At 50.4% G+C, this 17360-nt stretch overlaps 1 protein-coding gene across 1 annotated transcript; it reads right to left on the bottom strand.

Annotated features, from left to right (window-relative positions):
• Positions 1 to 2032: 2032 nt before the first annotated feature.
• TRIB3 (tribbles pseudokinase 3) lies at positions 2033 to 16888 on the bottom strand. Its single transcript, XM_053394638.1, has 4 exons — positions 16464 to 16888; positions 6909 to 7199; positions 4509 to 4801; positions 2033 to 2706 (listed from the first exon to the last, which is right to left on the bottom strand). The coding sequence occupies exons 2-4, from the start codon at positions 7197 to 7199 to the stop codon at positions 2211 to 2213; spliced, it is 1080 nt and encodes a 359-aa protein (XP_053250613.1). The 5' UTR covers positions 16464 to 16888; the 3' UTR covers positions 2033 to 2210.
• Positions 16889 to 17360: the final 472 nt, after the last annotated feature.

The following is a 17360-nucleotide window of genomic DNA, read 5'->3' on the forward strand; positions in this document are numbered from 1 at the left end:
TCCAGCTCCCATGAGCCGCAGCCAGTGCCGACGGGAGTCCAAAATGTCGAGAGGGTGACAGGTTTTTGGAGAAGGCTGCGCTAAGGCGGTTTGCAACAGCTCAAGAGAAGGGCAGAGACAGTCTCCTGCCCATGTGCAGAGATCCCTGCCGCCCTCCCTAGCTCCAAGGGGTTGCTGTTTGGAAGCTGCACTTGCTAAGGCAGCAGAATCTCTTTAGCTCTGACCACCCCCCACCCCACCAAATCCTGCTCCGGAACAGGGTAGGCTGGCGGCAGTGGCTTCTCAATGGGGACGTGTGGGTCGGCAAGGGGTGAAGTTTGCCCACTATCAATCCCGACCACTACCTTCCTCAGCCTCCAAATCATGCTCTTGTCTGACACTGGCATGGCAATTCCTCAATAATCCTGAGAACTGCAGCTCTGCAAAGAGAATCTGCTGTTTCCAGGGTTCTTTGGGCAAAGCTGTGACTGTTAAAAGAAAGCCGTCAACAGATTGGGTCAGTGTGTCTTGAGGATTTGTAGAACCTGAGATATACAGTCATACCTCGGGTTAAAGATGCTTCAGGTTGTGTTTTTTCAGGTTATGGACCGCCAAAACCCGGAAGTACCAGAACGGGTTACTTCTGGGTTTCGGCGGTCGCGCATGCGCTAAATCACGCTTTGCGCATGTGCAGAAGCTCCGAATCACAACCCACGCATGCGTAGACGCGCCTCTGTGGGTTGCGAATGTGCCTCCCACACAGATCATGTTTGCAACCTGAGCGTCCACTGTATGCCTATACATTTTGCCTGTTTTTGTCAGAAACACTTCCTCTTGCAGTGTTGCCTCACCAACCAACCCCCAAGAAAAAATAGAGAAAAATCTATGCAGGCCCCCAAGCATGGGTGCCCTGCAGAAGGCCAAAGACAATAGGGGTGTGCTGGGGTCCCAGCCCCCACAAACGTTGGCAAGAGAAGCCTGTAGACCCCTGCAAAGGGACCGCACTTTGAGCGTTGGCAACCCTCCTCCTCCTTCTCCTCCCTGTGGTTCAAACAACCAGCAATGGACCGTTTCGTGGAATATTGGGGTGGGAATGAAGTTCTGATTTTTCAAAAATGGAGGTTAGAGATGTGGTGCAATATTCAGGGCACCCCAGAAGGGGTAGCACCCCACAAAGAAAGCGAGACAGAGGCATGTATTTGATTTTAAAAGGCTTTTAAGATCCAACCCACCTAGCGTGGCCGAGTTTCTCCTTCAGCCCTGGGGAGGCAAGTAGGAAAGGCACCATGGGGCAGGTCTCAGGCTGGGGGCTGAGGCACCCTCAGCACCCCCGAAACCCAGGCACCCTGGAAACTGTCAAGTACTGAGATAAATTCAAGTAGAGAAAAAGTTAAGGCCCACAAGGCCCACCGGAAACCTCATTTTAAGGGCAGAAATTGGAGGCACTGTGGTGAAAACTGGGTGGGGTGTGTGTGCAGTTGTTTAAGGCCACAGGTTTTCTAGGAGTTGTCAAAAGGGGGGGGGGGAGACCGCACACAGCTGCTGACCCCAGCCCCTTCCCTCCAAGGCTGGCACTCTGCCCTCCTCCCTCACAAGGCATCTGGGGCCCCCAGGCAAAGCAGACTTTCATTCGGCACTGCAGAACGGGGAACGACTTCTCCCGAATATGGCAGCCGGACTGCAGCAAGAGAGCGTCTTTACAGCCGCTTTCTGTTCGAAACAAAAAACCAGTCCAGCTATTTGACCGAGGCAGCCGGTCAGTCACAAATTCCCAGTCCTTGATCTTGCACTCAATCCATCCTTTTGCAACCTGAACCTCTTTTGCCAACAAGTCGTTCTGCGAGAACAGCGGCTCGGAGCTCCGGTCCTTCGTTTCGGAGTCCCGCAGGGCTGCTAAGAAGACTCCTTTCTCAACGCAGGAGGGTTTTGCTGGTGGGGATAAAGAGTTCCAGAATGGTCCTTTGGCACATGCGAACGAGGAGTGCGCCACGACGCGAGGGAGGCGCTGGTGCCCCGCCATCGTCCCTGACCTGGATGTCAAAGCACCTGCCCTCCCAGTTTGCTGGCAAATGTGATTGTTGCCTTCGCTTGAAGACACTTCTTTCTGGGGCACGATCCGAGCGAGGGAACTGAAGGGTGAGAGGGGGTCTCCCTCCCATGGTTCATGGCTAGTCAGGTCAAGACAAGAGTCACCCTGTTGCTTTTTTGTCCATCTCGTTCTCCTTGGCGACTCAGCTGTACAGGCCTCCCTCCTCTTCCTCTTTGGCCTTGACCTCCCCCAAGCCCCCCACGTCTGGGACCACCTGCTCCAGCCCCTGATCTCTGGAGGGGCCGCTCCACGAGCCCTCAGAGGCGCTGCCAGGAGCCAGCCATGGGTGCAAGAGTATCCCGCTGGCCGTCAGCCTCTCAGATGGGTCCTTTCGCAGGAGGCAGCGGACGAGGCAGCGGGCTTTGGGAGAGAGGTCCTCGGGGACGGCAAAGCGCCCGCGGCGGATCTTGCCGAAGAGCGACAGGGGCTTGGTGTCTTGGAAGGGGTAGCACCCCACGAGGAGGGTATAGAGCACCACGCCCAGGCTCCAGATGTCAGCAGCCTTGCCAGAGTAGGACTCCTTGGAGCTGAGGATCTCGGGACCCACGTAGGCCGGGCAGCCGCGCTTGTCCTCCAAGGAGTCGTCGGGACCTTTCAGCAAACACGAGTCCTCCAGATTCTCCAGCAGCAGTTTGGATCTGGGCAGAAATCCAAGGGGAGAGTTAGGCAGGGGCCAGACATCACTCAAAGGCAGAATACAATGGAATACAGTGGTACCTATGGATGTGAAGGGGATCCGTTCCAGAGCCCCGTTCGCATCCTGAAGCGAACGTAAGACGTGACTGCGCGTGCGTGGGTTGCGTTTCGCCGCTTCCGCACATGCACGCAACGTCATTTTGAGCGTCTGTGCATGTGCAAGTGGCGAAACCCGGAAGTAACACACACCGTTACTTCCGGGTCACCGCGGAGCGCAACCTGAAAATATTCATCCCGAAGCTACTTCAACCTGAGGTATGACTGTACAATGCAAAAGCACCCCTAATTTTGCAACTGGGAAAGCTGAATTCTGCAATAGGGATGGATTGGTCAAGCTTGGGAGCAGATCTCCAGTTTGGTTGTGTAACTGATGGATCCCCCCTTTTCTTGGTTTTTTACAGAATCTGGGTTCTCCTCCCTGCCCCCTGAATTATTTGAATGATTCTGTTGGGGAAGAAGCACAAGACTCCAAAAACATTTTAGGAAGAATATAGGCAGGTATGGCACAAACATTTTAAAAAACAACTCTGGACACTTAATTTGGATCAGTCAATCAGCCATAAACCTGAGTACTGAACAGTACGATTGCATCTTACATATGCAGGAGTTCACTTCCAAGGGTCCTACATGTACAGGGTAATTTCTTGTACCCAAATCCTTGGAACCACCCTGCAGCTAATGGGTTGGAGAAAGGAAGGAAGGAAGGGCATTCAGAGCACTCTCAGAGCCTAGAGAGAGCTTAAAAGCTCTTTACGCACCGGGGAACCCTAAGCAGACCTGTTGCAAAAAGACCTTTTATGCTCTCTGCCTAGCTTGAAGTTAACTTGCTGTCCTGGACTGGGTGGATGCAGAGGAACAGTGGGAGAAACTGCCTGGAAAAACCCCCACGGGAGGAAGACTCAGAGCCCGGGAGGGGCGATGATGAGTGGTCAGAGGGAGAAGACAGGGAAGAGGAAATGTCGAAAGTTGAAGAGACAACAGGACTTAGTGAGCGGGGAGAGTCTGTGGCAGAGAGCAGTCCAGAATCAGAGGCAGAAGTGGAAGCAGGAGGGTGGGATGAGGGAGACAAGAGGCAGAAAGGAGTCTGGCTGGTGAAGAGGCACAGCTTTCTCCCCTTCCTGCTGCAACAAGCTGTCTCCCAGAACCAGGAGAGGCATGAAGTGAGAGGAGCAAAGGAGCGGAAGGATAAACAGGCACAGTCTCTGATTGCTTGGAAAACACCCTGGAGAGGAGGAGACATAATCTTTGGGGATGTGGGGACCTTTAGTCTGGGCAACCGATACATGGCGGCAAGACCTGAGTTGCTGTGCTTATTAGGCCTGACTCTCCTGTGCAGATCTTGTTTTGCTAATAAAGCATTAACTCCAGAAATATCCTGATTCAATTGGAGGGTGGGCCACAGATGAATATTCTGAACAACACAATCCTAGCCATGTCTAGTCAGAAGTAAGTTCCATTGTGTTCAAGGGGCACAGCTCCCAGGTAGACGTGAATTATGGCTTTACTTTCAACTAGACATGGATGGGATTGCCGTGCAATTGGTTTTACTTTGTAATCGCAGCCTTTATTAAACAAGAAACAGCTTTCTCGGTGTGATTTCCTGCTGGCTTGCTCGCGGCAGTTTCCACCAGCCAGCCTATGGTAGAAATCGCCCAAGTTAAATGTGCCTCTGATGCGCTCGTGCCGCGCATAATGTCCAGTGGAGCTGGAAAGTGTCAACAGATGCCCCTTCTCACCCTCTCACCTTTCTCGGTCAGCAAACACGAATTTCCGCAGTTTGAGGTCCCGGAGGACCACGCCATGCTGGTGGCAGTGGGCGACCGCTTCGGCCATCTGACGGAAGAGGACAGCAGCCTCGGGCTCAGGAAGGCGCTTGCACCGCCGCACATAGTTATGCATGTCATCCCTCCCGGGCTGGAAGAAGACGTAAATGTTCTGGTCCCCGACTATCACATCCGCCACACGGGCGATGTTGGGATGCGCTGGAAGGGCGGCGTAAGGGGCCAGCGCCTCTGGGTAGCTCTTGGCTGGATAGACCTAAAATGAAGGAGCAAATTGTTACAAGGAAGCAAATGAGCAGAACAAGTGCAAAAGCAGCGCACAGTTAACCTGTGGAACTCGCTGCCACAGTAGGCAGTGGTGGCTTTAAAAGACAAATGCATGGGCACTCTTAACAGCGCAATCCTATCCATGTTTGCTTGGAAGTAAAGCTATCGTTCACTTCTACCTAGAAGCAGGGCCCCTTGAACACAATGGGACTTACTTCAGAGTAGACATGGCTAGCCTTGTTAAGTGTGTTTTTCTGTTTTTCTCTCCACCAAAAAAATGCTAATGCATAAAATACGTTCCCTTCTTTCAGATGTCATTATTGTTTAGACACTCCTTTCCAATGTTAATTTTCACTTTTTAAGCCATCAGTATTTCTTGGCTTTTTGAAGTTTTTAAATGGATACTTTTTGTTGCTTCTACTCTCATATATTGCATATATGAAAGTGTGAATTATGGCTTTACTTTCAATTAGACATGGATAGCATTGCCCTCTGATTGGTATTACTTTGTAATCACAACCTTTATTAAATAAGAAACAGCTATTTTATTGTCCAGCGACAGAAAACCTTGCATTTTTTCTCTCTGTATATCTTGCTGGGCCCTAACTGGAGAAAAATAATAATTCTCCGTTTAACAGAAACTCTTTAGAGAAAAGGGTGTGTGTGTCCTTTCTTTATTTGACTCCTCTTTCGTTCTGCACCAATAGAGTTGTGGCCATTTTTGTCCATGGTTCACTAATCCCCAAACCACGTGCCCAGAGAGAATGGCAGAAGTGCCACACAAAATAAAATCAATGTTGGAGAATTAAAAAGTCTTTGGTGAACTTAAGGCAGAGGAGCTTCTAGGGGAGCTGGGCTTCCCTTCTTCCAAACAGAACACCCCCTCCAAAAGCACATAATCCTCAACTCTTTTCATAGTAAAAAAAGTAAACTTGGTGGGTTGGGAGTTGGAGGAAAGTATTTCAGAAACAATGGCCAACTCAAAGCGGGCATGACATTCCATATTCAGCCAGCAGGTGTCAGCGTTGCTCAGCCGCTAGCAGCTCTGCCAAAAATGGCATCGTTGGGAAAAATAATATTGTGGCACTTCACAAAAGACACACAAATTTACCATGGCATAAGGCAGCTTCGCCAAGCCAGTGCCCTATTAGCCGCAGTCAGTGTGCATCCAAAACATATAGAGGGCACTTGCCGGGCAAAGGTTGGCATAATCATTCATAGACTCTAGTCCACAAATGACTATTATGCACCGTTATAAAGTTGTTTGCCTTTAAAGCGCCACAGGACTCTTCCTTTTTCAACAAAGGGTTAACAAAAATCCCCCTCCCCAACACACACAGCCTAGTTCAAAGAGGCAATTTTGAAAATGGCAGGATGTGTCCAGGTAGAATGATGGGGATGGAGACGCTCCTTTGGGTATACTGGACCGAGGCTGTTTAGGGCTTTAAAGGTCAGCACCAACACTTTGAACTGTGCTCGGAAATGTATAGATACAACAGGTCCCTATTTACACTTTCTGGAAACAATCACAGACCTTTTCCCCCCAATAGTTCTCCCTGTGGGATAGATAAGTGTTTTTCCATGAGTGCCCATCGTTTTTCATCTTGTTTTAAATGCACCTGCTGATTTTATTGCATGTTGCCTTGAGGCAATTGCGTGAGGTGAATAATAATAAATAATAATAATAATAATAATAATAATAATAAGGAGCGTCTCCACCCCCATCGTTCTGCCCGGACACTGAGGTCCAGCTCTGAGGGCCTTCTGGTGGTTCCCTCACTGCGAGAAGCCAAGTTACAGGGAACCAGGCAGAGGGCCTTCTCGGTAGTGGCACCCTCCCTGTAGAACGCCCTCCCACCAGATGTCAAAGCGATAAACAACTACCAGACTTTTAGAAGACATCTGAAGGCAGCCCTGTTTAGGGAAGCTTGTAATGTTTGATGTATTACGGTATTTTAATATTTTGTTGGAAGCTGCCCAGAGTGACTGGGGAAACCCAGCCAGATGGGCGGGGTATAAACAATAAATTTATTATTAATTATTATTATTATCAACAGGTCAGGAAAAAACACCGTTTTCTCCAGCAGGTTTCCTACCTTGCAGGTGTATTCTGCCTCTGTGTGTCTGTCCACAGCCCTGTAGCAGCGACCGCCTTCGGTGGCCCCGAGGAGGATATATGGGCCAATCTCGGATATCCCCGACTCCCGGTCTGTGGCAGGAAGGGGGCTGGAGGCAAGGGGTTGGAGGCAGGGGCTTGGGCTTGGCAGCAGGCTGAGACGCGGGCGCTTGGCTTCTGGGATGCTGGTCTCAGGTGCATCATCAAAGTCCAGCCGCTGCTTCTTCTGTGATGCAACGACCAGAGGGCACTCCTGTGCAAGCAGACTCATCTGGAGGGGGAAAGTTAGGAGAGCAAGGGGTTAAATCAAAAAGGTCAAGGGGGCACAGCTGGATGACCAAGGGAGCTAAGACCCCTTAATGCATAACACCCATTCTGCACTTGATCATTTATTGTGGCAGCACCAGAACTTTGCAACTCCCTGCCTATGGACATCCCTGTAATCTTTTCGGCACATTTTTGTTTAGGCAAGCCCACCCAGATATTTAGAAAGCTGGTGCGAGTTTTTAATCTGTTTTTAGTCTATTGCTACTTTAATTTTTGGAAAATCTTAAACTGATGTTAATTTTTCCCATCGATAATTTTATTCTTTTATCTTTTTTGTAACCCACTTTCCCCCTCTGTTAACTTATTTACAGACACTTATTCTTAGATATACCAAGATACATACCCGTTACAAAGTAGCTTATTATAATATACTAAGGAAAGCAGCTACTTAAGTCTAAAAAACAACAAAGAAGAAAAGACGAGAAAATGAGAGACCTAAAAAAGAGAAAGGGAAAGAAAGGAAAAACTACAGTCCAGTGTTTTTTTGTAAACCACTTTCCAGGTATCTTTTTCAATCAAGCAGTATATAAATTTCATGAAATAAACAGATATCCATTCCTAGCCCTGTTACTGGTCCTCAGTGTCTGGTACTAAGCAACAGGCCATCTTTAGAAACTGAGATTGTGGACATGAGAACTGGTGGATGTCTGCCTTTGGGGTTAGCCTCAGGTTCTTAACAGCGCCCTTATTTCTCATTTAACATTGACAGAACAACCCAGGGCTTTATTTCTCTGGGGGTATGCATACCCCTTTGTGGCTTCGGGCTCTCGTATTTACGGGACCGCCTCTCCTGGTCTGCCCCGCAGAAGACCTTAAGGTCCATGAATAACCATCGTTTAGAGGGCCCTAAGGAAGTCAGACTATCCTCCACCAGGGCCAGGGCCTTTTCAGTGATGGCTCCGACCTGGTGGAATATTCTGTCCCATGAGACCAGGGCCCTGCAGGATTTAACCTCCTTCCGCAATGCCTGTAAGACAGCGCTATTCCACCTGGCTTTCCACTTGAACTTAGCCGGATCTTTTATTCCCCTTCCTTCCCTCCCCCTCCCCTTTTTATGAAGATTATTCACTCTGGGATCCCGCAGCTAATTCTCCCCTGGTCTCCTCGCTGGCCCAAATAGGGCTAATTTAGCCAGCTGGCCCTGGTGATCATCTAATGTTTATTGGATGGATTTTCCCCCTAAATTGATTTTTGAATTTTATTGTTGTGCATGTTTTTTATACTGTATTTTATGCTGCTTTTACAATTAAGTGTTTTAAATTGGTTGTTAGCCGCCCTGAGCCCGGTTTTCTGAACCGGGAAGGGCGGGGTATAAATTATAAACATTTGTGAATCTAACAGGAGAAGAAACTGAAAATAAATAAATAGTTTCTTCTCTAGCATGGTGAATCGTCAGTTCCGTTGCTACCCCCGATGGTGGCCTCATTTCCTGACACCGTGTTTCCTGAGTCTCAGGCGGAATGGGAGTACCCCTAAACTTTTTTTGGGGGGTAAAGCACTGGAACTACACAAAGGGCATTGAAGAAGACAGCAGTATACATTAAAGCAGGGGTCAGCAAACTTTTTCAGCAGGGGTCCGGGGCATAGGGATTCTTTCATTTCCCCCCCAAAAAATATAGTCCGGCCCCCCACAAGGTCTGAGGGACGATGGACCGGCCCCCTGCTGAAAAAATTTGCTGACCCCTGAGCTAAACAAGCTATAGCTCAGGGCCCCACTCTCGTGGGGGCCCAAAAAAAATTTAAAGGAAAAAACTAACTGGATGTACATTTCCAAAATATGAGCTAAAAAACAAAATAAAAGCTACATAGAGCAACAGTGTTTTGTGTTGTGTACGCTCCTATTTGTTACCGTATTTTTCGCACCATAGGACGCACTTTTTCCCCTCCAAAAATGAAGGGGAAATGTGTGTGCGTCCTATGGTGCGAATGCAGGCTTTCGCTGAAGCCTGGAGAGCGAGAGGCATCGGTGCACACCGACCCCTCTCGCTCTCCAGGCTTCAGGAAGCTATCTGCAAGCCTTGCAAGCCCGGCGGGAGTTCCCGCGGGCTCACAAGGCTTGCGGGCAGCAGCCTGCAGCCCCGGCAAGTGTCCGCAAGCCTTGCGTGCCGGCGGGAGGTCCCGCCGAGCGCGTGAGGCTTGGGGCGGCAGCCTGTCACCCGAAGCACGGGGAGCCCCCCCCCCGAGGGCTCTCCGTGCTTCGGGCGAGTGTCTGCAAGCCTTGCGCGCCCACGGGAGGTCCCGACGGGCGGGCGAGGCTTGGGGCGGCAGCCTGTCACCCGAAGCACGGGGAGGCCTCCGGAGGGCTCTCCGTGCTTCGGGCGAGTGTCTGCAAGCCTTGCGCGCCCGGCGGGAGCTCCAGCCAGGCGCGCAAGACTTGGGGCGGCAGCCTGCACCCCGAAGCATGCGGAGCCCTCCGGAGGGCGCCCCGTGCTTCGGGCAGGTGTGCGCAAGGCTTGGGGCGGCAGCCGCGGCTGGGGGGGGAATAAATTTTTTTTATTCATTTCCCCCCCAAAAAAAAACGAGGTGCGTCCTATGGGCCGGTGCGCCCTATAGAACGAAAAATACGGTAAGTGGAAATGGCTTTAGATACCTATTAGGTCCATAAATGACCATATAGCATATATCCAACACAAAAAAAACCAGTGACAATTTGTTGTTGACGAAGGACAGCTGGACATATAAGGGGCCCCATTACCTTCAGTAGCTGAGGGCCTCATCAAACCTTAATCTGGCCCTGGGGCACGGCCGCCCACCAACAGCCCTCCCTGTGTGACTGACCGTCACAATAACCAGTGGCAATGAGTTCTGCAGGGGCTACTTGTGCAATGTGTGGGGAGAAAACCACGGTGCCCAGAAATGCAAAAGTAAGAACAGCCCTGCTGGGTGCAGTCCACCCACAAAACGTAGAGGGAAATTTGCCAGCCTGCCAAGGTAGCCATGCCAACCCAACCCTGTTTGCTCCCAGGAGTCATCAGAGGGCAGAGTTTCTGAGCTGTCATTGCTGCCTCTTGTGCCAGAAGCTGATGGCTTGGGAGAACAATGGGGCGAGCCATGTTTTGCATGTACAATGAAGCATGAGGGTGTTTGCCTCAGGGATGGGTGGGTATTGAATCATCATACACAACAAGGTGGTCAAAGTGTTGGCAGCTAGACTGGGGACTGGGAGCGGCTGCCGAGACCATATAACACTGTTCCTGAGAGATCTGCATTGGCTCCCAGTATGTTTCTGAGCACAATTCAAAGTGTTGATGCTGACCTTAAAGCCCTAAACAGCCTCGACCCAGTATACCTGAAGGAGCGTCTCCACCTCCATCGTTCTGCCCAGACACTGAGGTCCAGCGCCGAGGGCCTTCTGGCGGTTCCCTCCCTGCGAGAAGCCAAGTTACAGGGAACCAGGCAGAGGGCCTTCTCGGTGGTGGCACCCGCCCTGTGGAACGCCCTCCCATCAGATGTCAAGGAAATAAACAACTATCTGATTTTTAAAAGACATCTGAAGGCAGCCCTGTTTAGGGAAGTTTTTAATGTTTGTTCTTTTATTGTGTTTTTAATATCCTGTTGGGAGCCGCCCAGAGTGGCTGGGGAAGCCCGGCCAGATGGGCAGGGTATAAGTAATAAATTATTATTATTATTATTATACCAGGGTTAGTGTCACCAAAATGGAAAGCTTATTTGCCATTTGGGGGCCAGATAGCTCAAAAGTCGTATTTTTCCATACGACTTTTTGCTACCTGAAATTCATTCTGATTGTGCAGGTGAAGTATCATGGATAGGATTCTACAGGATGTGTGGCTAGTGTGTGAGAACAGGCAAGATCAAGGATTTCCCGGCATGCATCTGCAGAGGGTGGAGACATCTGGCACCATCCTGCTGCCCGGGCATCTTCACTTATTCGCAAGTAGCCGGTAGGCAGGTGCAAAATGCGCCTGGCAAATTTTGAAAGCTGGGAGAGTCAACTCGCTTCCTCCGAGGATTCAACTCCGTGCATTTCCAGGATTCCAGACAGGAGTGTCTCCCTCCCCTACCTGGAGATGCCAGGGATGAAACTTGGAACCTTCTACATACGAAGCAGGACGTGGGTGGCGCTGTGGGTTAAACCACAGAGCCTAGGGCTTGCTGATCAGAAGGTCGGCGGTTCGAATCCCCATGATGTGGTTCGAATCCCCATGATCCCATTGCTCGGTCCCTGCTCCTGCCAACCTAGCAGTTTGAAAGCACATCAAAGTGCAAGTAGATAAATAGGCACCGCTCCAGTGGGAAAGGAAACGGCGTTTCCGTGCGCTGCTCTGGTTCACCAGAAGCGGCTTAGTCATGCTGGCCACATGACCCAGAAGCTGTACGCCGGCTCCCTAGGCCAATAATAATAATAATAATAATAATAATAATTTATTACTTATACCCTGCCCATCTGGCTGGGTTTCCCCAGCCACTCTGGGCGGCTTCCAACAGAACACTAAAATACAATAACCTATTAAACATTAAAAGCTTCCCTAAACAGGGCTGCCTTCAGATGTCTTCTAAAAGTTTGGTAGTTATTTTTCTCTTTGACATCTGGTGGGAGGGCGTTTCACAGGGCGGGTGCCACTACCGAGAAGGCCCTCTGCCTGGTTCCCTGTAACTTGGCTTCTTGCAGCAAGATGAGCGCAGCAACCCCAGAGTCGTCCACAACTGGACCCAATGGTCAGGGGTCCCTTTACCTTTACATACGAAGCACACATTGACCTGTGGTCTTTGCTAGCCCAAGGTGATGGAAGGGGGCTGATGGAGAGGGAGGCTGGTGTGGAAGGAGAAAGGCAGCTCAACAGTTTGGAGGCTAGGATGGAGACACCCAACTAGGCTTTATGTTGGAAGAATCAGGATAAGTAAAATACTTCTTCACGCAGTGCAAAGTTAAACTATGGAACTCCCTGCCACAGGAGGCAGGGATGGACACCAAACTGGGTGGCTTTAAAACAGGACTGGATATATTCATGAAGGAGGGGGCTCTTGTTGGCTATATGCTGCCTCCAGGATCGAATACCAGTTGCTGGAAGGAAGAGTGCTCTCACACTCCGATCTTGCTTACGGGTTCCCATAATGGGCATCTGGGCTGGCTGGCAAGAACCAAATGCTGGACCAAGTGGCCCCCTGCAGCCTGATCCTGCAGGCTCTTCTTCAGAGACCTGCAAACTCCATAGGTTCCCAAAGCCTCTCTGCGGAATGGAGGGCATGGGAAGCTGGAAAAGGTGCGCTGCCTCTCCCAGTAGCAGCCCCTGATCTTGCTTGCCAAAGGAAAGGAGCAGCCATCGACCTGAGAGAGGAGTTAGAAGCAAATGAACATCTCTTCTGCCCAGGTTAAGTCAAGGTGCGATACACCTCTGGGCACTCGGGCATGGTGGGAGATACCTGTGCAAGGATTTGCAAAAGGACATCATTTGCACAAACATAATTGAATGCAGGCACAACCTTGATGGCAGAAAGTGAGGAGGAATTAAAGAACCTTTTAATGAGGGTGAAAGAGGAGAGCGCAAAATATGGTCTGAAGCTCAACATCAAAAAAACGAAGATCATGGCCACTGGGCCCATCACCTCCTGGCAAATAGAAGGGGAAGAAATGGAGGCAGTGAGAGATTTTACTTTCTTGGGCTCCATGATCACTGCAGATGGTGACAACAGTCACGAAATTAAAAGACACCTGCTCCTTGGGAGAAAAGCAATGACAAACCTAGACAGCATCTTAAAAAGCAGAGACATCACCTTGTTGACAAAGGTCCGTATAGTTAAAGCTATGATTTTCCCAGTAGTGAAGTACGGAAGTGAGAGCTGGACCATAAAGAAGGCTGATCGCCGAAGAATCAACAACCTCAGATATGCAGATGACACAACCTTTTAAATTCTGGTGCTGGAGGAGACTCTTGAGAGTCCCATGGACTGCAAGAAGATCCAACCTCTCCATTCTGAAGGAAATCAGCCCTGAGTGCTCACTGGAAGGACAGATCCTGAAGCTGAGGCTCCAAGACTTTGGCCACCTCATGAGAAGAGAAGACTCCCTGGAAAAGACCCTAATGTTGGGAAAGATGGAGGGCGCAAGGAGAAGGGGACGACAGAGGACGAGATGGTTGGACAGTGTTCTTGAAGCAACCAGCATGAGTTTGACCAAACAGCGGGAGGCAGTGGAAGACAGGAGTGCCTGGCGTGCTCTGGTCCATGGGGTCATGAAGAGTCGGACACGACTAAACGACTAAACAACAACGTGCAAGGATTTGCAAAAGGACGTCATCTGCATAAACATAATTGAATGCAGGAGGCGAAGGGAGGCTGCCTTTTCGTCACTACAAGCTGCCTGCAGACACTGCCTTCCAAAACAGGGAGCAGAGGTTTCCAGAGCTGTATGCAAGCGGAAGAGGGTGCCAGCCTCAAGGCTCCAAGTGCCTCCAGAGAGACTGCAGGGAGGAGCTTTCAGCTATCTCCCTTTCACTTGCTCTCATCAGCAAGGAAAATAAGTGGATGATGCAAACAGAGCGCAAGTCCTCCAGCCTCCACCCCCCCTCTGCTGACCCAGGAACAAGGTTGCCTTGAGGTCACACCTTTCCTCTTGGCAACATGATCTCTGCATTCCCCAACCTGGATTTCCTGAGAAAAGGCTGTGAGCTCTGCAAGACAAAGCAAGGAAAGAAACACTCTGTCTATGCTCAAAGCTCCGCTTCCTTGGTTTCTGTTTCACACGTATTACGAACTCAGAGCAGTTCCAGGACTGTGCTTTAGTATATACACACACAGACACCCTTAAAAGTACAGTTATAAAGCTTTGCTTATATTTACTCATTTGCAAAATAAAATTAAAAATGCCACCCCTCTTTAAAAATTATCGTGGCAGTTAACAGCATAAAGATGAACAGTAAGATTGCAAACACAACATGTAACAGAAGAAATAAAACTTCCATTCCAAATCAGTAGCTGAAATCACTAAGTCAGTCGGTAGTGCATGAGACTCTAATCATGGGTTCAAGATTTCTGCATTGCCGCGGGTTGGACTAGATGACCCGTAGGGTCCCTTCCAAGGCTGCAATTCTATGAAATCCAGACATCCACCTAGATGAATTGCCCCACTGGGAAAGCCTGGAACCAGGAACTCAGCCACCACCAGCCTTTCCTAAGTGCTCAGAGTGCGTTGCATGCATTATATCAGTAACTTTTACAACAGTCTTGTAGGGTAGACCAATGTCACCACCTCCATTCTACAAGTGGGGGCCCAGGCTGTTAAGAAAATGGTTTGCTGAAGGCCTCCGAGTTTGTGGCTCCTGAGATTTGGCTCAGTGACTTCCCAATCCACACTCAGTCTCCAGGGGGCAAACATCACCTTATGGAAAAATATCATTGTTAAAACCAGCCCTCACTTTCCCCCTCCCTAGGAAAACAGGAGTTTCTGCAAAGGGCAATTTTGAGTGGCAAAGCAGCAGAAGAGGGGTATTTAACCCCTTCCCTGTCAGCTGCTGCTTTCAAACTAAGCTCCCAGGTGCGGCTTTGCAGTGGTAAATACACCTGCAATCCTGGTGCAGCTGGGGAAAATTTGGAGCAAGAGAACAGCCAGCAGGAAGCTCTAAGCCCGCCTTCCCCAACCTGGTGCCCTCCAGATGTTTTGCACTACAAATCCCATCAGCCCAAGCCAGCACAGCCATACACATCTTCACATACAATGTGCCCTTTGGCTTTTGCAGCTGCTACACCGATTATCGCTACACCATCTTTTACTTCTGTCCTTCATTACTGGTGTCCGTGCTGTTCCTGGATTATTGATCCAGATCGACATGCAGTTGTATCCTATGGGCTCCATCATAGTATCTGTCATGGCAACAATATTTTGGGCAGGGTGGGCATTGCCATTCCTCAGCTGTTTTCCCCACTCACAACTATGTTTGTTACAAAGGCACCCCACCCCGCTCCAATTTCATTCAAAGAAAAAAGAAACTCTGCACATGCACAGATTTGGTCTGACCCAAATCAGATACTGCAGACTCCACATGGAAGCCTTTGGAAAAAGTGGTCTGGGTCAGGCCTCTGAGCACTGGGCACCCTTCTTTAAAAGAGGCTGCCACTCACTTGGTCACCTGTGACTAGTTTAGAATCGCCCCAGGAGACCAGAGAGGCGAAAGCTAATGCCATTTAGTTGCGCAACAGCTGGTTATGACTAAGGCAGGTATGTTAGTAAGAAAGGTTTTATTGGCTAATCATTTTTGTGGACCTAATTTGCACGGCTTTTTTTTAAGGCTCTTACTCGCCTCTTGCATCAAACATTTTCTGAATTGCCTGGCCTCACCCGAGGCAACCGCAATTGTTTACTGTGGAGGAAGTCTGAAGATTCATTGCGAGTCACTCCATGATGTGATACTGACTGACGGAGATGTCTAAATTTAATCAGCCCCAGGAAAGCTGCTGCTCCTCAGCTGCAGGATCCAAGAGGCTGTTCTCCAGAAAAAGACTTAGCTGGGGCCACATGTCAGGCCCCCAAATTCACTTTCTGCAGTTGCGACCCATAAGGAACAGCCTTGCTGGAATCCTATGCCTGTTAATTAAATGGCTGCAATTTGGACTCATTTTTCAAACCGAGAACAAATATGCAAAGATGCCTTATACCCAGCCAGTCACACAATCAGAACCGTAGAGCTGGAAGGGATCTCTAAAGGCCATCTAGTCCAACCCCCTGCGACGCTAAAGAACCCCTGACTCGCTCAGCATCACCCACACTGGCTGGCAGCAGCTCTCCTGGGTTTCAGGGAGAGAGACCTATCTGGTGGTGCTTGGCACTGAACCTGGGTCCTTCTGCAAGCAAAGCAGCTCCTCTACCCCTGGATTATGCCCGGATGCCCCGTCTGCTGGGTCCGCGGTCCTTTTGCCTAGAACGCTTCCTTCCTATTCCCAAACGCCTGAGTGCCCCTGGTGTGACACAGTTTGGTTCCTTGGCGCTGAAGGAAAGGCGCTTTGGATGCCAAGGCTGCCTCTGAGCATGGCCAGAGTGGAGCCCCTTTTTTAGCCTGTTGCAGCAAAGACGGTAGTGGCTCGCCAGAGAGACACCCACCCAATGCGTCTTTCCTAGCCCTTTCAGGGGCTGAAATCAGGTCCGGGGGCTAAGCGATTCTCGCCCTCCCTCCCCCCGGGGTCCAGGTGGGGCCAACAGCCGGTGCCCACCTGAGCCCCCTCCCCACCCCACGTCCTTCTTAGCACCCTTCTGTACCTTTGGCGTCGGCCTCGACGGCGTTCCCTATATGCGGGTCTTTATTTTGGAGAGGGGTCCTTCTCTTGCTTTCTCGCCCCCCAATTCCGGACTGCTTTTCTCCCTTCCTTGGCCGACGATCCTGCAGGGTAGGCGGAATCCAAGAGGAGGGTAGCGCCCAATCCAGAGGACCCCCACCTCGGGGCGGCGGGTAGGGTGGGATCCTGCGTCCCTCCCCGCCTAAGAGCAACAGCAGCAGCGGCGCTCCATGGTGCCAGCGGCGAGGGCGCAGCGCAGCGAGCCAATGCGCCGTCCCCGAGCGGCGAGCGCCTTTGTCTGCGCGGCCGCTGCGGCTCCTGGCCGCGCCGTCGGGGATGATGTAACTCCCGCAGCCGCGGCTCCGCCTCGGTCCGGCTGATGCGGCAGGCGGCGCGGATTGCACCAGGCAGCCGGGCAAGCAGGGCTCCGCCCCGCCTCGGGTGACACGCGCCGCCCCGAGCCTGCAAGCGCGCGCAGCAGCCCCGCCGGGCGGGCGCCCCCTCGGGTCGCCTTGCGACCGGGTTGCGCCACGCGAGACCCCCTCCAAAGGCGTGGGACTAGTCTGGGAAGAGAGGGGCGACAGCTGCAACCCCGGGTCCGGATGCTAGCATTTGATTGACGTTGGAGTGAGACTGAGTTGAGAAATAAGACTTAAGAGCGCATATTGATATAGGAATGTATGAGATAATATGTAAAGAAATATACAATAATAAGAGTACATTCATTTGTAAAAAAAAGGAAGATATAAAGGGAAAGACAGGAAGTCTAGTGGTATGTGTATGATTTTTTGGGGGGAATTGTTTTTGTTTTTTCTCTTTGTTCTTTCTTTTTTGTTTCATTTTCTTTCTAGGTATATAAAATTTGTATATAATTTTTTGT

The sequence above is a fragment of the Podarcis raffonei genome, chromosome 6 (assembly GCF_027172205.1).
Source record: "Podarcis raffonei isolate rPodRaf1 chromosome 6, rPodRaf1.pri, whole genome shotgun sequence".
NCBI classification, from domain to species: Eukaryota; Metazoa; Chordata; class Lepidosauria; order Squamata; family Lacertidae; genus Podarcis; species Podarcis raffonei.

Coding starts and splice junctions, on each gene's coding strand:
- TRIB3 (XM_053394638.1), bottom strand. CDS start 7,199: ATGAGTCTGCTTGCACAGGAGTGCCCTCTGGTCGTTGCATCACAGAAG. Junction 4,802..6,908: donor AGGCAGAATACACCTGCAAG/GTAGGAAACCTG, acceptor CCTTCATTTTAG/GTCTATCCAGCCAAGAGCTA. Junction 2,707..4,508: donor GTGTTTGCTGACCGAGAAAG/GTGAGAGGGTGA, acceptor ATTTCTGCCCAG/ATCCAAACTGCTGCTGGAGA.